The 17,618-nt window shown below is 36.3% G+C and overlaps 1 protein-coding gene across 3 annotated transcripts in view; it reads right to left on the minus strand.

The window, feature by feature from the left end:
- ATAD2B (ATPase family AAA domain containing 2B) overlaps positions 1–17,618 on the minus strand; it is an 84,493-nt gene that overhangs the window by 36,454 nt on the left and 30,421 nt on the right. For 2 of the 3 annotated variants that reach the window (XM_048065687.2, XM_066995008.1), the window contains exons 13-21: positions 17,443–17,531; positions 16,297–16,456; positions 15,264–15,354; positions 9,455–9,766; positions 6,152–6,284; positions 3,986–4,172; positions 3,131–3,316; positions 2,184–2,319; positions 1,671–1,867 (exon numbers count right to left, since the gene is read on the minus strand). In XM_048065687.2, coding sequence (XP_047921644.2) covers positions 1,671–1,867; positions 2,184–2,319; positions 3,131–3,316; positions 3,986–4,172; positions 6,152–6,284; positions 9,455–9,766; positions 15,264–15,354; positions 16,297–16,456; positions 17,443–17,531 — 1,491 coding nt within the window. The remainder of the gene's footprint in view (positions 1–1,670; positions 1,868–2,183; positions 2,320–3,130; positions 3,317–3,985; positions 4,173–6,151; positions 6,285–9,454; positions 9,767–15,263; positions 15,355–16,296; positions 16,457–17,442; positions 17,532–17,618) is intronic. The other variant, XM_048065688.2, reaches the window with a different exon arrangement.

Raw genomic sequence — 17,618 nt, forward strand, 5'->3', positions numbered from 1 at the left:
CAAAATACCAAACAGTTGAATACATATTCAGATCAAACAGCAATGGCTCTGCAAGTTTTGTTTGTTTTTCAAAAAGTATCTGTAGATATTCACACTAAAATATATTACTAACATGAATGCTTTACTTCAGTGGACAGCAGTCTATCATCGATTCCTTAAATATACAACTTAAAATTTATGATGAAAAATTGAAATGATAATTTTTATTTTTAATTCAATGGAAAATTCTCCTTATGTTTCCCTCTACAGAAACATGATGGTAATTAGTTCGGTGATTGGAAAGCCAAGCCATAGGCTTCCTCTTCTCATTAGCTCATCATCAGAAAGAATCATCACTGGAAATTGTAAACATTGCTGTTAAATTAGTCAGAAAAATCCTTGACTTGTCACATAGCAGCGTTCCCTCTGCAATGCAAGCAGGAGCGGAACGAGCTTAACGCATTTCCTCAGAAAGTCAAGCAGACAGGCTCTTGTACAACAGGATAGATCTCTGCTTAAAAGCACCAAGTGGGACAAAAAGGACTACATTTAATTTCTAGTGCTGTCATGTATTAGCAGGATTTTTGGCAAGTCTTTAAATAACAAATTCACATTTCATTTCTCCATCTACAAAATCAAGACTGTTTTTGTTTTCCCCATGCCCCTATTCATGCATGTTTTGACTGCAAGATGTTTGGGGGAAGAAACTACCTTTCATATGAGTATGAAGGGGTCCCTATAATGGACCTCCTAAGCAGTTTCATAGTAAAAACTAAAAATCGTTACTCCTCTGACCACGCTTACACTGTAAGCTGCCACGTTCAAGAGCTCGTCGGTCTTTCAAAAGCAGTTAAACAACTCTGAGGAAAGCTCACATTAAGAGGACTGCATGGGACAATAAAAAGATGCCACTTTAGTCCATGTGGAATTTACACTGCAAATCTGCTTTTTACAATGCTGTACTTTAAATGTCCCATATTTGCCTCTCAATGGCTTCCAAAAGAAATATCTCGCGAGAAACAAACAACTAAAAAGAACAAAAAAATCTCTAATTAACAAGCTTGCAAAGCTTGCAGTGGGCAAGCATTTGATTTGAAAGTCAGGCTAAACCATATTCATTTCATATACTAGCATCTGAAAATAGATTTGCAGATCAAACTCTCTTATCAGTTAGGTGCATACACTCCACACTCGACCAGATAATGCCTTATAACGTGCTACCATCGGCAATTAATGGCATCCACTAGCATTACTGCTGAAATTATTCAATAATACTATTAACACTCAATATGCTATGGAACACAGATCACTTTCCCAATATTATCATGCATATTGGATTATTATGTTGTAAGAGCTTTCATTAAAGAATGGTACTTATGCTTTCAAATATTTCAAGACTACTAGTAGGGATACGAGTGGCATTTTTAAATGCTGACTTCAGTTAGAAAATTGACAGGAATGGACACGTTTTTTCAATAGGTCACTGGTACAGCCAAAGAAGATGCTTGAACTGCTTGCATCACAGTTCATGAGGCTGTGACTATCTCATCAGCTAAAACTAGCATTTTAGATAGAAAAGATCATGGCTAAAACATTTGTTTTGCCTATTAAATTATCCATTTCCCTTTTAAAATTGGTATTCTTTTCCTAATAGTTTCAACTTCATTGTTTGCACATTACTGAAACAAGACCTCTTCAATATCCACCGGTTTGCTGAAGATGTTAAAGCGTTTGTCTGTGGCCAGCCTCTTGGTAACATCCCTGAGAAACAATCGCAGCTCTCTCAACGTGTTCTCTTCCTGGTCCTCCATTCGCTGTTTTTCTGCTTCTGACAGCTCACGGGCAGGACAGGGCAGTGCAAGCGGAAGAACTTCCATAGCATGAAGAGCTAGGGAAAAAAACAAGTCAGACAATGAAAGTATTAACAGTGTACAATGAAATTTGGAGTGGCATTATCTGAAAATACATTTAATCTGCCTCATCGATACACCCTTAAGCCCCCCAGTTCTCCATTTTCTAAAATGGATAATCATAATTCCTCCAAGCCACCCCCAAAGTAACATGCAAGAAATTTATTCTGGGCACCGAAACACTGTCACATATTAATTACACCGTCATTTACCCCTAAGTTTTGAAAAAGTTAAGTATCACAAAACAAAACACTGAGATAACATTATTATTGGTTTGACTGTAATTTAGTTTACCAGCCTGTTTCCTTCTTGGTGGGGGCATTGCTGCCTCATCAAGAATTAACCTTTTGAAAAACTGTAATCTGTCTTCTTCAGTTGGTCTTTGAATATAAAAAACCTCTTCATACTGGATTCTGAAAATACATTTCACCTAGAAAGAAAATAATGCTACATGAAAACTGAGCCTCCACTCCAAACAACACGATTAGTGACCATACTAAAACACTAGTCACAAACTTTTCAAAATTAACTACAGGAAATAAGATAGTAAAGAAGATAGAATATATAGTAAACTCTACCCAAAGCTGCAGACACACAGCCTAGGGAAAACAAATGCATATAGTTCTCACAGAATTTACTGTAATAACTAAACCCGAAGCAGCCCATGATCCTAGCAATGGTCAACTTTGCAGTAAGAAGAAGAGAAAGAGTAGGTGAATAATTAAAGAAAATATTGAGAAAAAACATAGAAAAAGTGTGTATATATATATATATAAACATTCTAAACTTCAGAAATGTTAATTAAGTTAAACCTTTAAACTACATGAGCACATAGTTACATTGGAGTTTTTCCCAGGCAAGTTTTTCCTTAGCTTCGTCTAGATGTGCATTTGTAACCAGGTATGTTATAGGAATTCCATCATGGCCTTCAAGAAACCCACTGTGGTTCCCTTATAGGAACATTGTCACTTCTAAACAGCAAGTGTAGTTCAAGAACTACCTTGTCTTCTCAGCAAAGTAGAATGGAGATTATGAAAATCGGTAGCGTGGAAGTACACCTCCCACGAAAGAAAATTACAAACTTTGTATCAGCATTACATTTTCGGTTAGACGTATTTTAAATTAAGTGCGAAAAACAGTGCAAAACGGTGTTTTTTACATGACCATAACGTGTCATGGCACATATATCCCTAATAATGCACATACATCCCTAATAATGCTTCCTTCCACAATAAACTTACCTCTTCAGGCAATTCACTATACATGGACTCAGAGGTAGACAGTAGAAATATAGGGGAAAAAGATGGTATATCTTGCAGCAAAGTTAGAAAAGTAGCTCTCACAGTTTCACTGACAGCTTCCCACCAATCACCAATATGAGGCATGTAAACAACACTCGGTACTGTTCTTCGAGCTTCACGAAAGATCTAATTAGAAGAAACAGTGATATTTAAACTAAGAAATTGTTGTTATCCCTTGTGAGAAATAACATTTTTGTGGACTAGGAAATGATTCATGTTTCTGGTATTTTGTATATGAATGTTCCAGTAAAGTAAAATTATCTAATGATAAAAGCTTTCTAAACAAATGCTTGTGACTGTTAGCTGTATCATTTAATTATTTTATGTCAACGTGCTGGGGACTACAAAAAACTACTTACCATGTATGCTTTAAAAATTCATTAAGACTGAACAGTCAAGATGAAAATTAAACTGGTTTGCAATCCATGAAAAATCTACCACACTGTTTTGAACTCTAAAACATTTAAAACTAAGTAATTAAGCATAAAACCACTGCATACCAGTTTACACACAAGCTAATAAAACTGAACATTGGGAACCAAATACCCAGATTCAGCTTACTTGACATTAGGTATGTGACTAAGGGGTCAAGTTAGAAAAGTAATTACACTCACTAGTCAACAGAGAGATCTGAATCACCCCCTAGAGCCCCTTTTATTTTAAATATTAAAATAGAAGGAGCCTATGAAAACCTGGCTTTTACCTAACATTCCAGTTAGCCGCCTTTATTTAGATGCAAACAACCTGTTCCAGAATTACATAATTTATTCATTACAAGAGAATTTGAAATGTCACCTGTGCACACGATTCTTCAGGCGTTTTGGCACTGACTGAATAAAGTGCTGGCAGATCTAGCCTGTGTACAGAGAATTTTTCAAGAGTGTGCAACAGTGCTGGAGCAAGGTGCGAAGTTTGACCCGAACCCCTTTCTCCAGATAGCAGTAATCTTGGTCTGTAAGAGGTTGGCTGGTGATAAGCTGACCTGTAACAGACAACAGTTACAATTAACATGACAATGTTATCAATGGATACTTTTATATATATAAACAAACTCAATTGCAGTCTCATTTTAATAGGCTGGTTTGGAGGTAGTTGTTTTGTTGGTGGTTTTGGTTTTTTTGCCTTTTTATTATTAAGAATCCAAAAGAGAAGCAATGAACAAGGTTCCTACAACAGCCTAAAAATATTCAACCAACTCGAGAACATCTCGGGACTACTCCAGGTCTCAGTAACTCCAGCCTTATTTTCACAAGGATTCTATTCAAACTCATCTGCAAAACTATGCAGGTATTAAATCCATACAAATGTGGATTATAACCAGTTTATCCAAAAGCAATTCGTTGATCATATAAACAGACTTTCATGTGAATGGACTTCCAATGAAGTTATCTATTTAGTGATGTCAAGTTCAGTCCGAACTACCATAGCATCTCTACAGTAGCCTCAGGAATCCCAGGTTCACAAATTCTTCCTTTAAAAATGCTATGCCAGATTTCCAAAAAGAACATAACATTTCAATACTTTACTTAAAAACTAGGACCTGAAATAGGCCCTGAAATAATACAGTCAACGTTTATATTCTATTCTTATATTCATTAGATTTTCAAACAGAAGAAAGATTTTAAAGGAAAAACTGTAACGGTAAACTTATTGTAATTTTTGGTGTCGATAATAAATCCTAAGGAGTTCATGTAAGAATCTTCATTTGGTTGTTGTTTTTTTTTTTTTCCCCTGTTTTGAGGATGAGCAAAAGACAAACATTCGGTTTTTCCATGAAGAGTCTTTTCCATTTATAGTAAATTGATTACGAAATAATACAATTAATTTGCATTTTCTCTCATTAAGGCTTTTTTTTTTATCTGCATATCAATCAGCTTGTGCAGTGAAACAAGACTGAATGATTTCATTTTGAGCTAAATATTTGCCAACAGCTGTGAACAGAGCTGACCCCTTTGGCTTTTCAGTTCTCACAGTGGCGGTTACACACATAGATGACAATCATAAATACTCACTAAAATATATTATCAGGATTACTTACTTTACAAAAATAAGCAGAGTCTTCCAGATTATTTTACTGAGACACATCCACACAAATACACATTGTTTTTCTGTTTTCATGTTCCCTCTCCTTCTCTCACAACAAAATCTTAATTTTAAAGTATTAAAACTCTTGACTGTGCACCTCTGGGAGAACTTAAATGGTTTGTAATTAAAACCTTATATTTAAGCTCAGATTTCCATAAATGCTGTTCTGGCATCATTCTTTAGCACACAAAAAAATTTAGCTTTTTTCCACAAGATGGCTCTACTAAGCAGTAGAGCTATCTACTACTGAGCAGTTCTCCTAAGCAGACTCCCAACAGAACATTGTCTAAAACGATTCTAACTAAAAACAAAAGAAATATTACTTTATCATTGGTAATTACTGTAGCTAATACAATTTAAACAGGAAAGATTCAGCCAAATTTCACACACACTTTCGGAATTCCCATGAAAAACAAGGAAAAACGTGTTAAAAAAACCAAAAGCATTAATTATATAACCTATCCAAACAGCCGCATCCACCGAAGCTCAACAGTACTTCAGATCAAGAAAAAGCAAACAATTTGTGTTGTCATTTTAACTTTTCCTACAAAGCAAACCTCTAAATCTTTTCCTCCAAAATATTCCCTAATACCTCTCCTTCCCAATTCTTAGTCTTTCAAATCAATATTGTTACAAACTGAGAAGTAATGTTAAGTTCCTAACTTCCAAGCCACATCTGTCTGTTGCAAACTATTTCTGATTTCCATGTCTAGGATGTGGCCCTTCCTAAAACCATTCCCATCTAAGAACTCTTACCTGTACACTTACATGTTTCTATTCCATAAAACCATTGCCAACACATCTTTGTTACCTCTGCTGATCTAAGAATGTCATCGTTTTATTTTTCTGGTTAGAGGCACTTAGAGAAACACTCACATCATAAAATGAAGGTAGGGTTTATGTATAGCAGCTGATGACTGTTTCTTTGGTGATCCTGAGTGACAGCTCGTCTCAAAAATCGATGAAGTATTCTCATCTTCACTATCATCTAATATTAGACTTGGTACATCTGTTCCAAGAAATATATTAATTAGAGGCTTATTACTTATACTTGCAAAAAACAAGGAAAGGCATTACAATCTTCTTCAAGTAAATCATAACACTTATTTTTAAAAGTAGAAAAAAATGGTTACAACTGTCTAAACATCAAAACACAAAATAATAGATACTTCAAAAACCAAAACAAATTAAATACTGTAGAAGTCTAATCATAATTACAATTTATTTTTAAACCATCAGGCAGAACAATTTCACAAATACAAAAAACATTTAACTTGTTACAAAATGCTTCCTTTAGTTTAATGTCACTGCTAATCATTTTTCAAGGCTGAAGTTATAAAATCTGCAATTCCTCAGATTATATAGAATTTTGCATTTCTTTGTTGTAAGTGCCCAAATTTTTACAGGTAGTCTTCTTCCAAAAATTATTCTCAGCATAATCACCTGGACAGTGTGTGTTTATAAAGAATTGTTTTCTATCCTCTGATAATCTGCCAAAAATATCAACCTACTATTTATCACAATCAATGCAACGAATTCCATGTTCATATCCAATACTTCAACCTATCTGAATTCCTTTTCTAATATATTAACATAATGAACTGAAATAATTTCTATATAGCCCTTCAGAAATGAAAAGCTAAAAGAGTGATCACATTCTAAAGACAGCCTAGAGGGACAAAAAACTGCTAAAAAAAAATACAAGTTTGGCATTAAATGAAAACAACCAGTTGGCAGAAGACCCACACATTTGAACATTAGGTTCCCCTAAATTAGCTACCAAAGCTGCCATGGGATGAAGAGTAGACTGCTGCAATTAGATAATGGAAAGTAAACCATTGTGAGATCTTCATGTGCCCCTTGGAAAGAAATCTGGTTGATGTTACCCTAAATAAGCCATTCTCAATTCACTTAAGAAACCAGTCTGCATGGACGGGGTGAAAACGGCCAGTAGGAACAGTGCAGACAGCAGACCTCCCGTGGAACAAAACGCTCTGCAATGGACAGGCAGAGCTTCTGAGAGCTGCTCAGAGTCCCAGCAGCACACTGCTGTTGTGGGGTGACCACCAGACATCCTAACAGCAGCCCAAAGTGGCCCCAGACACAATGAAAAATGGACTGCTGTGAAACAACAGCATGAAATAGAGAGATCTGAGAGTTATTGGCTAATGTATCACCCAGCCACATACTTTACCTGATCTACATGAAACCAGGTACTGCTACCCTGACCAAATGACCACCACAGAACAAAAGAATCAAGTTCAAGGCAGTGTTGACAGCGTTGGGTGGGGATGCAACAGCTATGCACATAGACTTACGGTCCAGGAGAAACTGTTTAGAGACAAAGGTTCCCATATTTAGCTGCCTGATGTAAGAAACTGGATTCAGACAAGGCTGAGCAGAAATAATATTCTGCTGGTACGGGAGGAGGACATGACATATCTCTCGGCAAATGGTGATGCAGTCACACTTGTGACAACCATTCCTCAAAAATATAACGAAGGCTTGCAAATCCCCAGAAGTGGCCAAAATCAAGTCCGTATCAGGAAGTATCAGGTCAGAAGCTGCTGGAGATCTAACTCAGGGCAAAGATGGAAGACCTTCAAATCAACCAGACATAGGCCTCCCAGCTCTTGTCTCATTGCAGACCTCAACAGGCAGAATTTTTGCTAAACCAAACGCAGACCATAGGCAACGTCCTATGTTCATGCAACAAAAATTCTGAAGCAGAACTTTACAACGAAGAGAGGGAGTTTTAATTCAATTCTTTATCAATAACGACAATCTCCAAATTGGGCATTACCAACAGGCTACAAGTAGAGTGGGAGGCTTGGGTTTCCAGAGAGCCTAAAGCTGCAAGCTAACTCCTGACCCCCCGCCACACATTCCCAGGCCCCAGCTCATGCCAGGTCCACGCTTGCTGACATCTTCAGCTATCCCCCAGTCAGCAGAAAAGTAACCCAACAAAAATAGTGTTTTTGGACAAGCTGGCCAGCAAAATGATTTAATGAAGGGCCTGACACATCCATGAAGTATAAGGGACAGAGCAAAAATGCACAGCTGGGCTGGTGGAAGTGCAGCAGCCAGCACAAGGATCAACCTAAGCTCCCAGGGCCGCAGACTGAAAGCATGCTCTGGAATAGGAAAAAAAAAAAATTATAGCTGTTGCAGATTTGCTTTATGATCAGGCTATTTTCAAGTTAATTACACACAACCACAAGACTGTTTATAAAGTCGGTGGGGTGACGGTGTTCCCAAATAAGAGCAATAAAAAATACGTCACAATAAATAGTTACCAAAAACCAAGGTAACTTCTTCGACATTTAAACACCAAGAAGTGACCAGGGTAACTATTAAAAGTATGGCCCTGCGAACACAAAACACAGAGCCCATTGACTCACTGCCAATCAAAACAGTCAGTCGCATTCCTTCTTACTCTTGCTTCCTCAATGCACTCGCGATGCTCCCATCGCAGCAGGGTTCTGGCATGCATCTGACCCCTCAGTGCGTTGGATTTTACTCACTAATTTGGCAAAAAAGCTAACTTGACAGAACAGCAAATAGTTCTCAACTTGCTAACGCAGCAGAATCAGCTCACAGGATCAGAAGTGCATCAGGCCACTCTAAGGGGAAGAAAGCCTCAGGACTTTCTCGTTATCCAGCTGATGACCATTACACAGGCTCAGGTATCTTGTCCAAGCACACACTCACCTGCTGAGCTGTGAGCTCCCCGTCCCATTCTTTTGCAGCTTGCTTCTGCCCCAGTAACAAGCAAGGAATTGTGGACAGGTAATTGACACTCAGCACAGGAACACTGATTTCAGGTCCTAACATGCTGAGCAAGTCTCTCATTATTTTCTTTTGTTCCACCACCTGATTGCACCCCATTATTTCTCATATTTATATTTAAAATCACTTAGGGGTCTTCCTTTTTTTCTAGATGGCACTCAAGCCTACGGGATATTGGTCTATATAGGACAGTTTATTAAATGCCACAGCAACTAGAAATCAGCAAAAATAGTTATGAAACATCCAAGCAAACTGTACTTATATTTGAACAAAACACTAAGCCAAACAAACATCAGGCTAGAAATACAAAAAAGCCAGCTTTTTTTTTTTTTCCCTAAATTGAAACATGATTTACAAAACAAAACAAAAACAAACCAAAAAGCCACATACCTTCACTTCTTTCACCCTGGCTAAATTCAGCATGAGGGAACACTTTGTGTAAAACCACAAGGAGGTTAGCGAAGGTACGTTCCAACAGTGGTCTGATCACAGGAGATAACGCATGTCCTGAAGATGTCACGGCACGTTGGGAAGCAGGCACAATATTCTGCATTGCATGATAAAAATCTTGTGCACTGAGAACTACTGAAGAAACATCAAGCTGTAGCTTCTGACTGCTCACATAAATCTGGGGATAGCGTCGTCTCAGGGCAATCAAGGCAGCCTCAGTGCAAAGTGCTTTTATGTCAGCTCCACAGTACCCTAGTGCACAAAAAAATAATATATATATAGAGATATCTTCCATGAAATAGCACTGTTGTGCTGCATACATTTCAAGCATGCCTGAAGCTGAAAACAATCAGTAATACTTTGTTATCAAGCTCCACAAAGCATCTGCCAAAACATGTCAGGTTGTAATCCAGTGACACTGCTGTATACCAAGAAATTATGTACAGTTACATTGAAATACGGCCAGAAATGAATCCTGTACGAAGGTTAAAATGACCTATGTTTTCACTAGATAGTGTTTATTTTCAGCCCATTGTTTTAGCTCTGTCATCGCTCTTCCTTTTTTCCTTCACGTTGTGTAAAGTATGTTAGCCATTTGTAACAGGTTAGCCCCTCTTCCTTTTTTCACTTTAACATCTCTACATGAACTTTTTTTTATTAAAAAAAAGGGCAAAGTAATTCTGTTATATATATATATGGTCAAACTATTACAGAATGGGAAAATAAGCAGTATAAAGAAAAACGGTTAATGAGTAGAATAAAGATAATTCTCATGTTAAAAAAGAACACTATGGACTCTTGGAAAAATGTGAACCATTACTATCAAGGAAAATGTTTCAGATTTCTTAGTTTTGTAATTTTACTAACATAACCGAAGAGTAAAAAGAACGACTAAAAAGCATTAGAACTTTTCTTCATTCTAGCTTTAAACATCTACAGGAGGCCACCTATAATTGCTTATTCAGCATTACTAAAAACCACAGATTATCAAATACTGAGAGACTTACCACCTCTGTGTCTTTTGCAGTTCTAATGGTTTGGGTTTTTTCCCCTAGAACTACAAATTAGATTTCAAATTTTCCCCGTATCTCTTAGCAAGAGATGTTAATATGGCACTGTATTGTGTAGCACAAAGCTTCATCTTTCAAATAATGTAAAATATTATTCCCGTGCTAAAAGTGCTAAAGAAGCTAATTCATCAATTCCTTACATAAATTGTTCTTGTTTGTTTTTGTTTTGTTTTTTTTTTCTAAACCAGACCTTGCCCCCTCTCCCCACAAGGTGTTACACCATTCGCACTTTTTCTATGCCACTTTTGTATTGGTCTTTTGGCAGCGCCAAGTTCAAAACTGAAGCCTGCCTTGCTTCTCTATTTATCTGCTGGTGTTCTTGCAGGGCTACTGGCACGTGTTTTTACAAAAATTAATACAGCAACAAGGAAAAAAGTTTATTCTGTACACTGCATTAAAAATAAAAACCAATGCAATTAAAATAAGGGAGACGGACAATTTTCCTTTCCCATCTTTCAGTTATATTAATTTGGGGGGATAATCATAAAATATACCAACTTTTCAGCTATAAAGATAACTCAAATTGGCTGAGACTTAAAATTCCACCTGAGTTCCTCATATATACTTGAGCATCATCCAGGAAACAAACACAGTCATACAAAGAACACCATGAACATCAGACTTGTTATACAACTTTTAAACTAAGCTTTCCATTTTCACAGAGAGGTTAGTAATTATAATCGTGTAAACGTGGTCAGCACACATTGTGATTGTTACTTCAGAAGCAGCTAGAAATTCACACTACCAAGTTACCTTAAAATTAAATATTCACGTTACATTTGAAACATGTTCAAATATGTCCATTTTAATCATCAGGCAACTAATTATCCTCACTACTAAGGTGATTTTTGTTGTTACTGTTCTTTTTTTTTTTTTTTTTGACTAACCCCCATCACAAAATCAAAACCATTCAGGCACACTCCATCAACCACATGAACCTATTGAACAGTAGCTACAAGTGCATCAGAGAAATCAAAACCAGGGTTTTTCCTCTACGTTTTGCTTTCTTTCAACATCGGTTACGTGTTTCCCATTTGAATTGGTCTACTTTTCATGTAACAAGCATACTGAATTAAACAGAAGTTTAGGGGGCACTAACCAAAGCTTAAATCAAAGATGTGCAAGAGATATACAGAACTCCAGAGGCCTGTCGCCTTAAAAACTAGTTTAGCATATTTATCACAAAAGATTCAGCAGCTCAGGAGCTACGTCCTTTCCAATTTTTCTATTAATAAATGCTGTAATACCACTTTCTAACAGTCTTTTTAATCACCGCTTGTACATCTCCAAGGATTGGCAAAATTAGGAAATAATAGCCTGTAGCCTATTTTTAAAATTAAATTCTCAGGTGATCGGATACACAATTAGTCTCCATTTCTATTTTTCATTTCTCAGGAGCAATTACATTCGAAGAGTAATAATTGGCGTCTCTTTCTGAGGGACTCTCTTGTGCACACTGTACATCCATTTCAGCGACAGGAAAACTGCAAAAATCCTGTGTCTTGTGAAACACTGAAGAGTTTTTTGTTTCTAAGAAATAAACGCACACTGATTAAGACAAGAAAAAAGTAAAAGTATTGACAAAGGAAACAAATAAATAAAACGTGTCGCGCCAGGAGTAAATAACTTGAATTTAGCTTTGTCTAAATTGAAACTTTAATGCATAACCAAGGCTCAGTGCATTTAATTCCGTTTTTAAAGAATCCCACAAAGGATGTTCAATTTGGTTGGCAAAACACGCTGGCACACCTCAACTTAGAACAAAATTAATTATTCTTATCAAGAAGCCCATTTTGTTCCACCTCTAACCACAATACTGAGCTAAGTATTTCTGAAGAGCAACTTCGAAAGAGCAGGACAGCAAAAAATAGATTCCCACGTAGGTTTCCAAAGAATGCATTTTGATCACTGAAATTTTAAAGCCTTTAGAAGAAATTTTTTTCTTCTACTTTTACTGTGCAGAAATTATGCCCTCTCTAAACTTTCTTCTGCCCAATATACACCCAAAAGCCTACAAGGAACTGCTGCTGAGCTAGGTTTAACATCTGGTCTATCAATCTTGACCACTTCTAATTTCTGCAGTGCAACTCCCTGCAACTCTTCCAATGGACTGCAGGGAAAGTTCATTACCAAAATTCAGTATAAGAGAAATGAAAAGTAATGTGAACAAGTAATGCTGAAACTTCTCCTTCCAACATTACACTAGGATAGGAAAGGAAGATGCAACAATAAACCATTTTGTCACAAAACGCTGCTTCAAAAATAAGCACGGAATCAAATACATTATGGAAGCATCTTGAGCGTGATGGCTTGCTTCTTTACAAATGTACTTAACGTTATTTAAATAACCCTCTTTTTACACTGTAAAAAGATTCATCTGCAAGATGAAGGAATTCAAACCTTTTCTGTTGCTAGTATATTTTGCTTCCTACAAGACTGTTAATAGTCTACCTAACCACAGAATGCTGTCATTCTGAACTTGGACAATGAAGTAAGCCCAAGAGATAAGCAAAGAATATAAAGTTTGGGATTGCTGTGGCCCAGTGCACACCTACACGGCAAAACCAGTAATAAGCACTTGTGCTTACTGAAGGTAGTAGTAATACATCAGTGTGTGGTCTTCTGAGCAAGTCCATGTTCTCCCTCAAGCTGCTTCACTTTGTCTCACACTCAGTGCATTTATGTGGCCGTTCAGTCAAGTGTGGTCTTTAATGCTTGCATACACATACACAGAAATCTCCTAAAATGCATATAATCCATAACACCTTGGATAAAAATAAGCCCTCAGGAAATAATCTGTATTTTGCAATTCCTGAGGCTTTTTGCTTGTAATTTCCTTATAGTCACACCCCCAGTCTTAAATTTCTGAGTCGCGCAGACAGCTGCTTCCCCAAAGTCATTTACTTTGGTAGTATTTCAGCAGTTTTCTTCATTAGGATCCACACGCTCGTAGATTAAGTGTTGCCAAGTTTGCTGAACTGGAGAGAGGTACAAACCATGCTGTGCAAAAAGCCTGTTGGGTCTAGGCAGCTTTTCTGTGGGGGTACAGGGAGAGGTTTTAAAAAGAAAAAAGAACTGTATGCAAGAGGAAATGGACCAGTATGTACTCTATCAATGTGACAAGTGGGCCGATGAGTTCAACTTGCACGGCCACAAAGAATCTGGAATGCCTGTTTAAACTATCAGTCGCTGAAGATTTTGCTTATAGAAACGATGATGCAATCTCAAGATGAAGAAGATAAACCATTCTTCAACTGTTTTAAAAGGTCTCTGTAACCGTCAAAAGATTTTAATCTTGATGTATGGAAACATTTAAATTCCAAGACACAGAATGGAGAAAATCAAGTGCACAGTGGCTGGAGAATAGGAAAGCCAAAGGAAACAGAAAATGGTATTTCTTTCAGTTAGCTGACTTTTCCACAGAACAGGCTTTACTGAGCACAAAGAATGTCTTCCTATCAAACCTACAAATGGCTTTCTCTAGGGTCTGAAATTTCAAAACACATAATTGTGTTCTCAATGCAAAAATATGGTGAATTTTCAAAAAAAAAACGGGGTTTTATCCCAACTATTCCCCTCTCTCCCAACTAAGCAGCATCACGTCTTTGCACAAATCAAGCAGAATTTACATGAAATGAGTTTGGCACATGCTGTCTTATACCCGGCAAAGCTTAAACTGGAGTTTGCTGGATAGTTATGTTTTCTCCTCACCAGAAGATGTTGAGGTCTTTGTGCATCAAAAGCGGAGGGATGCTGCTTCGATGATAGATGTCCCTGTGGATGAAGAGGATAATTCGGATGTACTGTAGCTGACTGAATGGACTGATGTTCAATTTAAAGTTCTTATTTCTCTGATGATGGATTCCAATGCACAGATATTTGAGACTGTCCTTTTTCTGAGAACTTCAGTGCTTCTCCAAGCAGATGACTGACAGAGGATGTATCTTTGCATGACAAATTGTTGAGAAGAGATTTGTAGCGTGTGTTTTAGGGTCACTTCCTCTGTTAAATTCACTATAAAAATATTTGGGTTTGTTTCTGATTAGCTTTTAAACAGCAGGTTTGTCTTGAACAACCATCCTCCATTCAGTACAGCAGGTCTTTGGGCGCTCCAAAGGTATAGTTAATGTACTCATGGTGTGGTGTTTCACCCCGCCCCACCCCACCTGTATCTACACTTTGGGTTTGTTCAATGATAGCAATCTGGAAAAAAAAAAAAAAAACCTTAAAGGCCTGGTAGTTTGTTGGGATTTCTGTCAGAGGAGAACATGCCAGTAAGGAAAAATGAAAGAAGTATGGATTTTTTTCCTCCATGTGCAGACAGAAAAAAAAACATTTCTCCCTATCCCATCTGTAGTATACTAATTTAACAGGTGGTCTACCTGAAGATTCCAATTCCCATTTCTATTTGCTTCTCTTTGTGGGTGCGCATCTTATATAAGGACAAGTGGAAGTTACAGAAAGGAAAAATGATTTTATTTTACTTTCAAACAACTAATAGCTACTCTTCTCGTATTTTATTAAGACGGAAGCATGTTTTATTACAAAAAAGAATGTTGAAAGTACAAAAGTTTAAAAAGGTCAAAATAATAAATACCCTGATGCATTTAATATACTTTCCAAGTTTAACGCAGAAGAGAAAACATCTATAGTAAAAGTACTATCATCATAACACTCACCAACACATTTTTCAGCAAGTTCTCCTAAGAAGGGGTCTGACAATTTGGGGTTCCAATCCCTGGTATGAATTTGTAAAATGTGCTTTCGTGCCTGATTTAAAAATAAAAATAAAAAAGTTAGCAAGCCAAACCCATGACACAATAACTTATTTAAATATAGTATTTATTCAAGAATATAGCACGTTATTTTTCCTATTTTTGATATGTCCTTGAGACAGATGAAATAGAACTTAGCACTCAAAGGTCTCTTGGGAACAAAGGTTTTCCGGTCTTTTAATTTTATATATAAGCATTAATTTTTTTTCAGTATAACAGTTATACATTTTAATTGCTGTTTAATCAATGCCAATATTATACATGAACTGATCAAAACTCATGTTCTAGTAGGAATTATCTTAATTTTATAATTGAATCTGTAATTGCTATATCTGTGATTAACAGCTTCTACTGCCAAATGCCTCACCAATTAATAATTTGCTGAGCAGCATAGTGCATACACATGAAGTTGGAAAGTATTTCATTTTAAAATTGTACAGAATCCAAATACATTATCTACATGTACAGTATGGGTTTTTTAACTATAAATTCAAGCAATACTTTAGCTGAGTTTTTAAAAATCTAGAATAGAGAAGTGAAATATTCCTGTCACCAACATAACTTCTGATTATCCATGTACAATTTTTATGTGCTTTACAGTATACATAAAGATATTTTCTGTTACTAACACTTCCTAAACCCCAATATTCAGGGCTCCTAATACGGATAGATAGAAAAAAAAAGTTTTTAGCTAAGCAGTTCAGTTTAATGCAAATAATTTACCTCTGTTTTTATTTTTAACTATATTCTGAAGATTTCAAGTTCAATACAACTTTATGTACATTTTTAGTAAAAAAAACGTTGATAGTGTCTTCATAAAATTTAACATACTTGTAAGAACTAATGGAAATTAGTATTTCATAAGCTTGGTTGTAGACATTCAAACATTTAATGTACAAAAAAAGCTCATTAATAAATCTACTTTGTTAAGTTTTACCTTTTGATCAGGCAAGTTGAAAAGAAATTCCCTGTCAAAACGACCAGGTCTCCTGAGTGCAGGATCTATAGAATCCAGTCTATTTGTAGCACCAATTACAACTATTTCACCTCTATTATCCAATCCATCCATGAGGGCAAGAAGAGTAGACACTATAGAGCTAAAAGAGTTTTCAAAAACAAAACAAAACAAAAATGTATAGGGAACACTGTAATAGTTTCCTGTTTCAAATAGCAACATTTATAACTGAAAAAAAAAGTTAAATTGAAATAAACTGCATAATTGTTTCAAGTCTCAAATCAACGAGGAGTCTTTTGATATAATCTGTATTAGACTTAGTGTTACAACTCCAGTAAGTACTACAAATTCAAACTTCCTCCTTTACAAGTTTTGAGGAATGAGAACTCAGTAAACTATTTGCTGTGTCTCTGAAAAGATCTCTTCCATTAACAGCATATGCACAGTCCCATTTAGAGTTACGGTAGCACCAAGCAAAAGAAAGGTCCATCAAAATAAAGCCACGTATTTCCCATAACCTAGGCTGCTGTCCCCAAAGTCTCCTTCCTGTTCTCCTTATTTCAGTTGAAGGAAATGTATATACAAAATGCCACCAGCCATAAAATGAAAAAATACAAGTGAGCTGTGATAAAAAGCACGGCAAAATTGAGATTGAAGGCAATCAGGAAAACAAATACATCAAACAGCAAACTTGTAAAAAAAAATGTTTAAAAAAAAAATGATACGGCAGTAACTCAGGATGAATTTCCGTATCATCCAGTATCAAAAGGATAGAGGTATTCATTTCATTCACAGAACACTACAATTTAAAATTTTAGAATAGAAGTGTTTTCAACAGCTTATTCTATCGGCATGCTAACAGAATCTGTTTACAGTATAAAACCAGCAAGCAAAGGGGCTTTCCCTTTATGGAAATCTTTACTTGATAATACAGCTGAAAGGTCACTTCCACTACAAGCTGATTCCCAACAAATTGCAGTCTGTCTGAAAATCTGTGACTTTCCAGAACATAAAAACTCAATAACCTGTCCTTTCTACTTAGGCAAACGTAAAAATCCTTCTTGGAAATCACACTTTAGAGTTTACCAAGATAATGTATTTTCCCTGGTAGCACATGAGAAATATTACCTGTGAATCTGATCTTGCCTACTAGAACGAACTGGAGCCAAGCCATCTATTTCATCAAAAAAGATTATAGAAGGTCTCATCAAGTATGCCTGGTGTGCAAAAAAATTGAATTCACTGTTAATTCATAATTACTCCATTAACACTGAAAACAGTTTATTTTGATTACAAAGCAATAA

This window comes from Anser cygnoides, chromosome 3, assembly GCF_040182565.1.
Source record: "Anser cygnoides isolate HZ-2024a breed goose chromosome 3, Taihu_goose_T2T_genome, whole genome shotgun sequence".
NCBI lineage: Eukaryota > Metazoa > Chordata > Aves > Anseriformes > Anatidae > Anser > Anser cygnoides.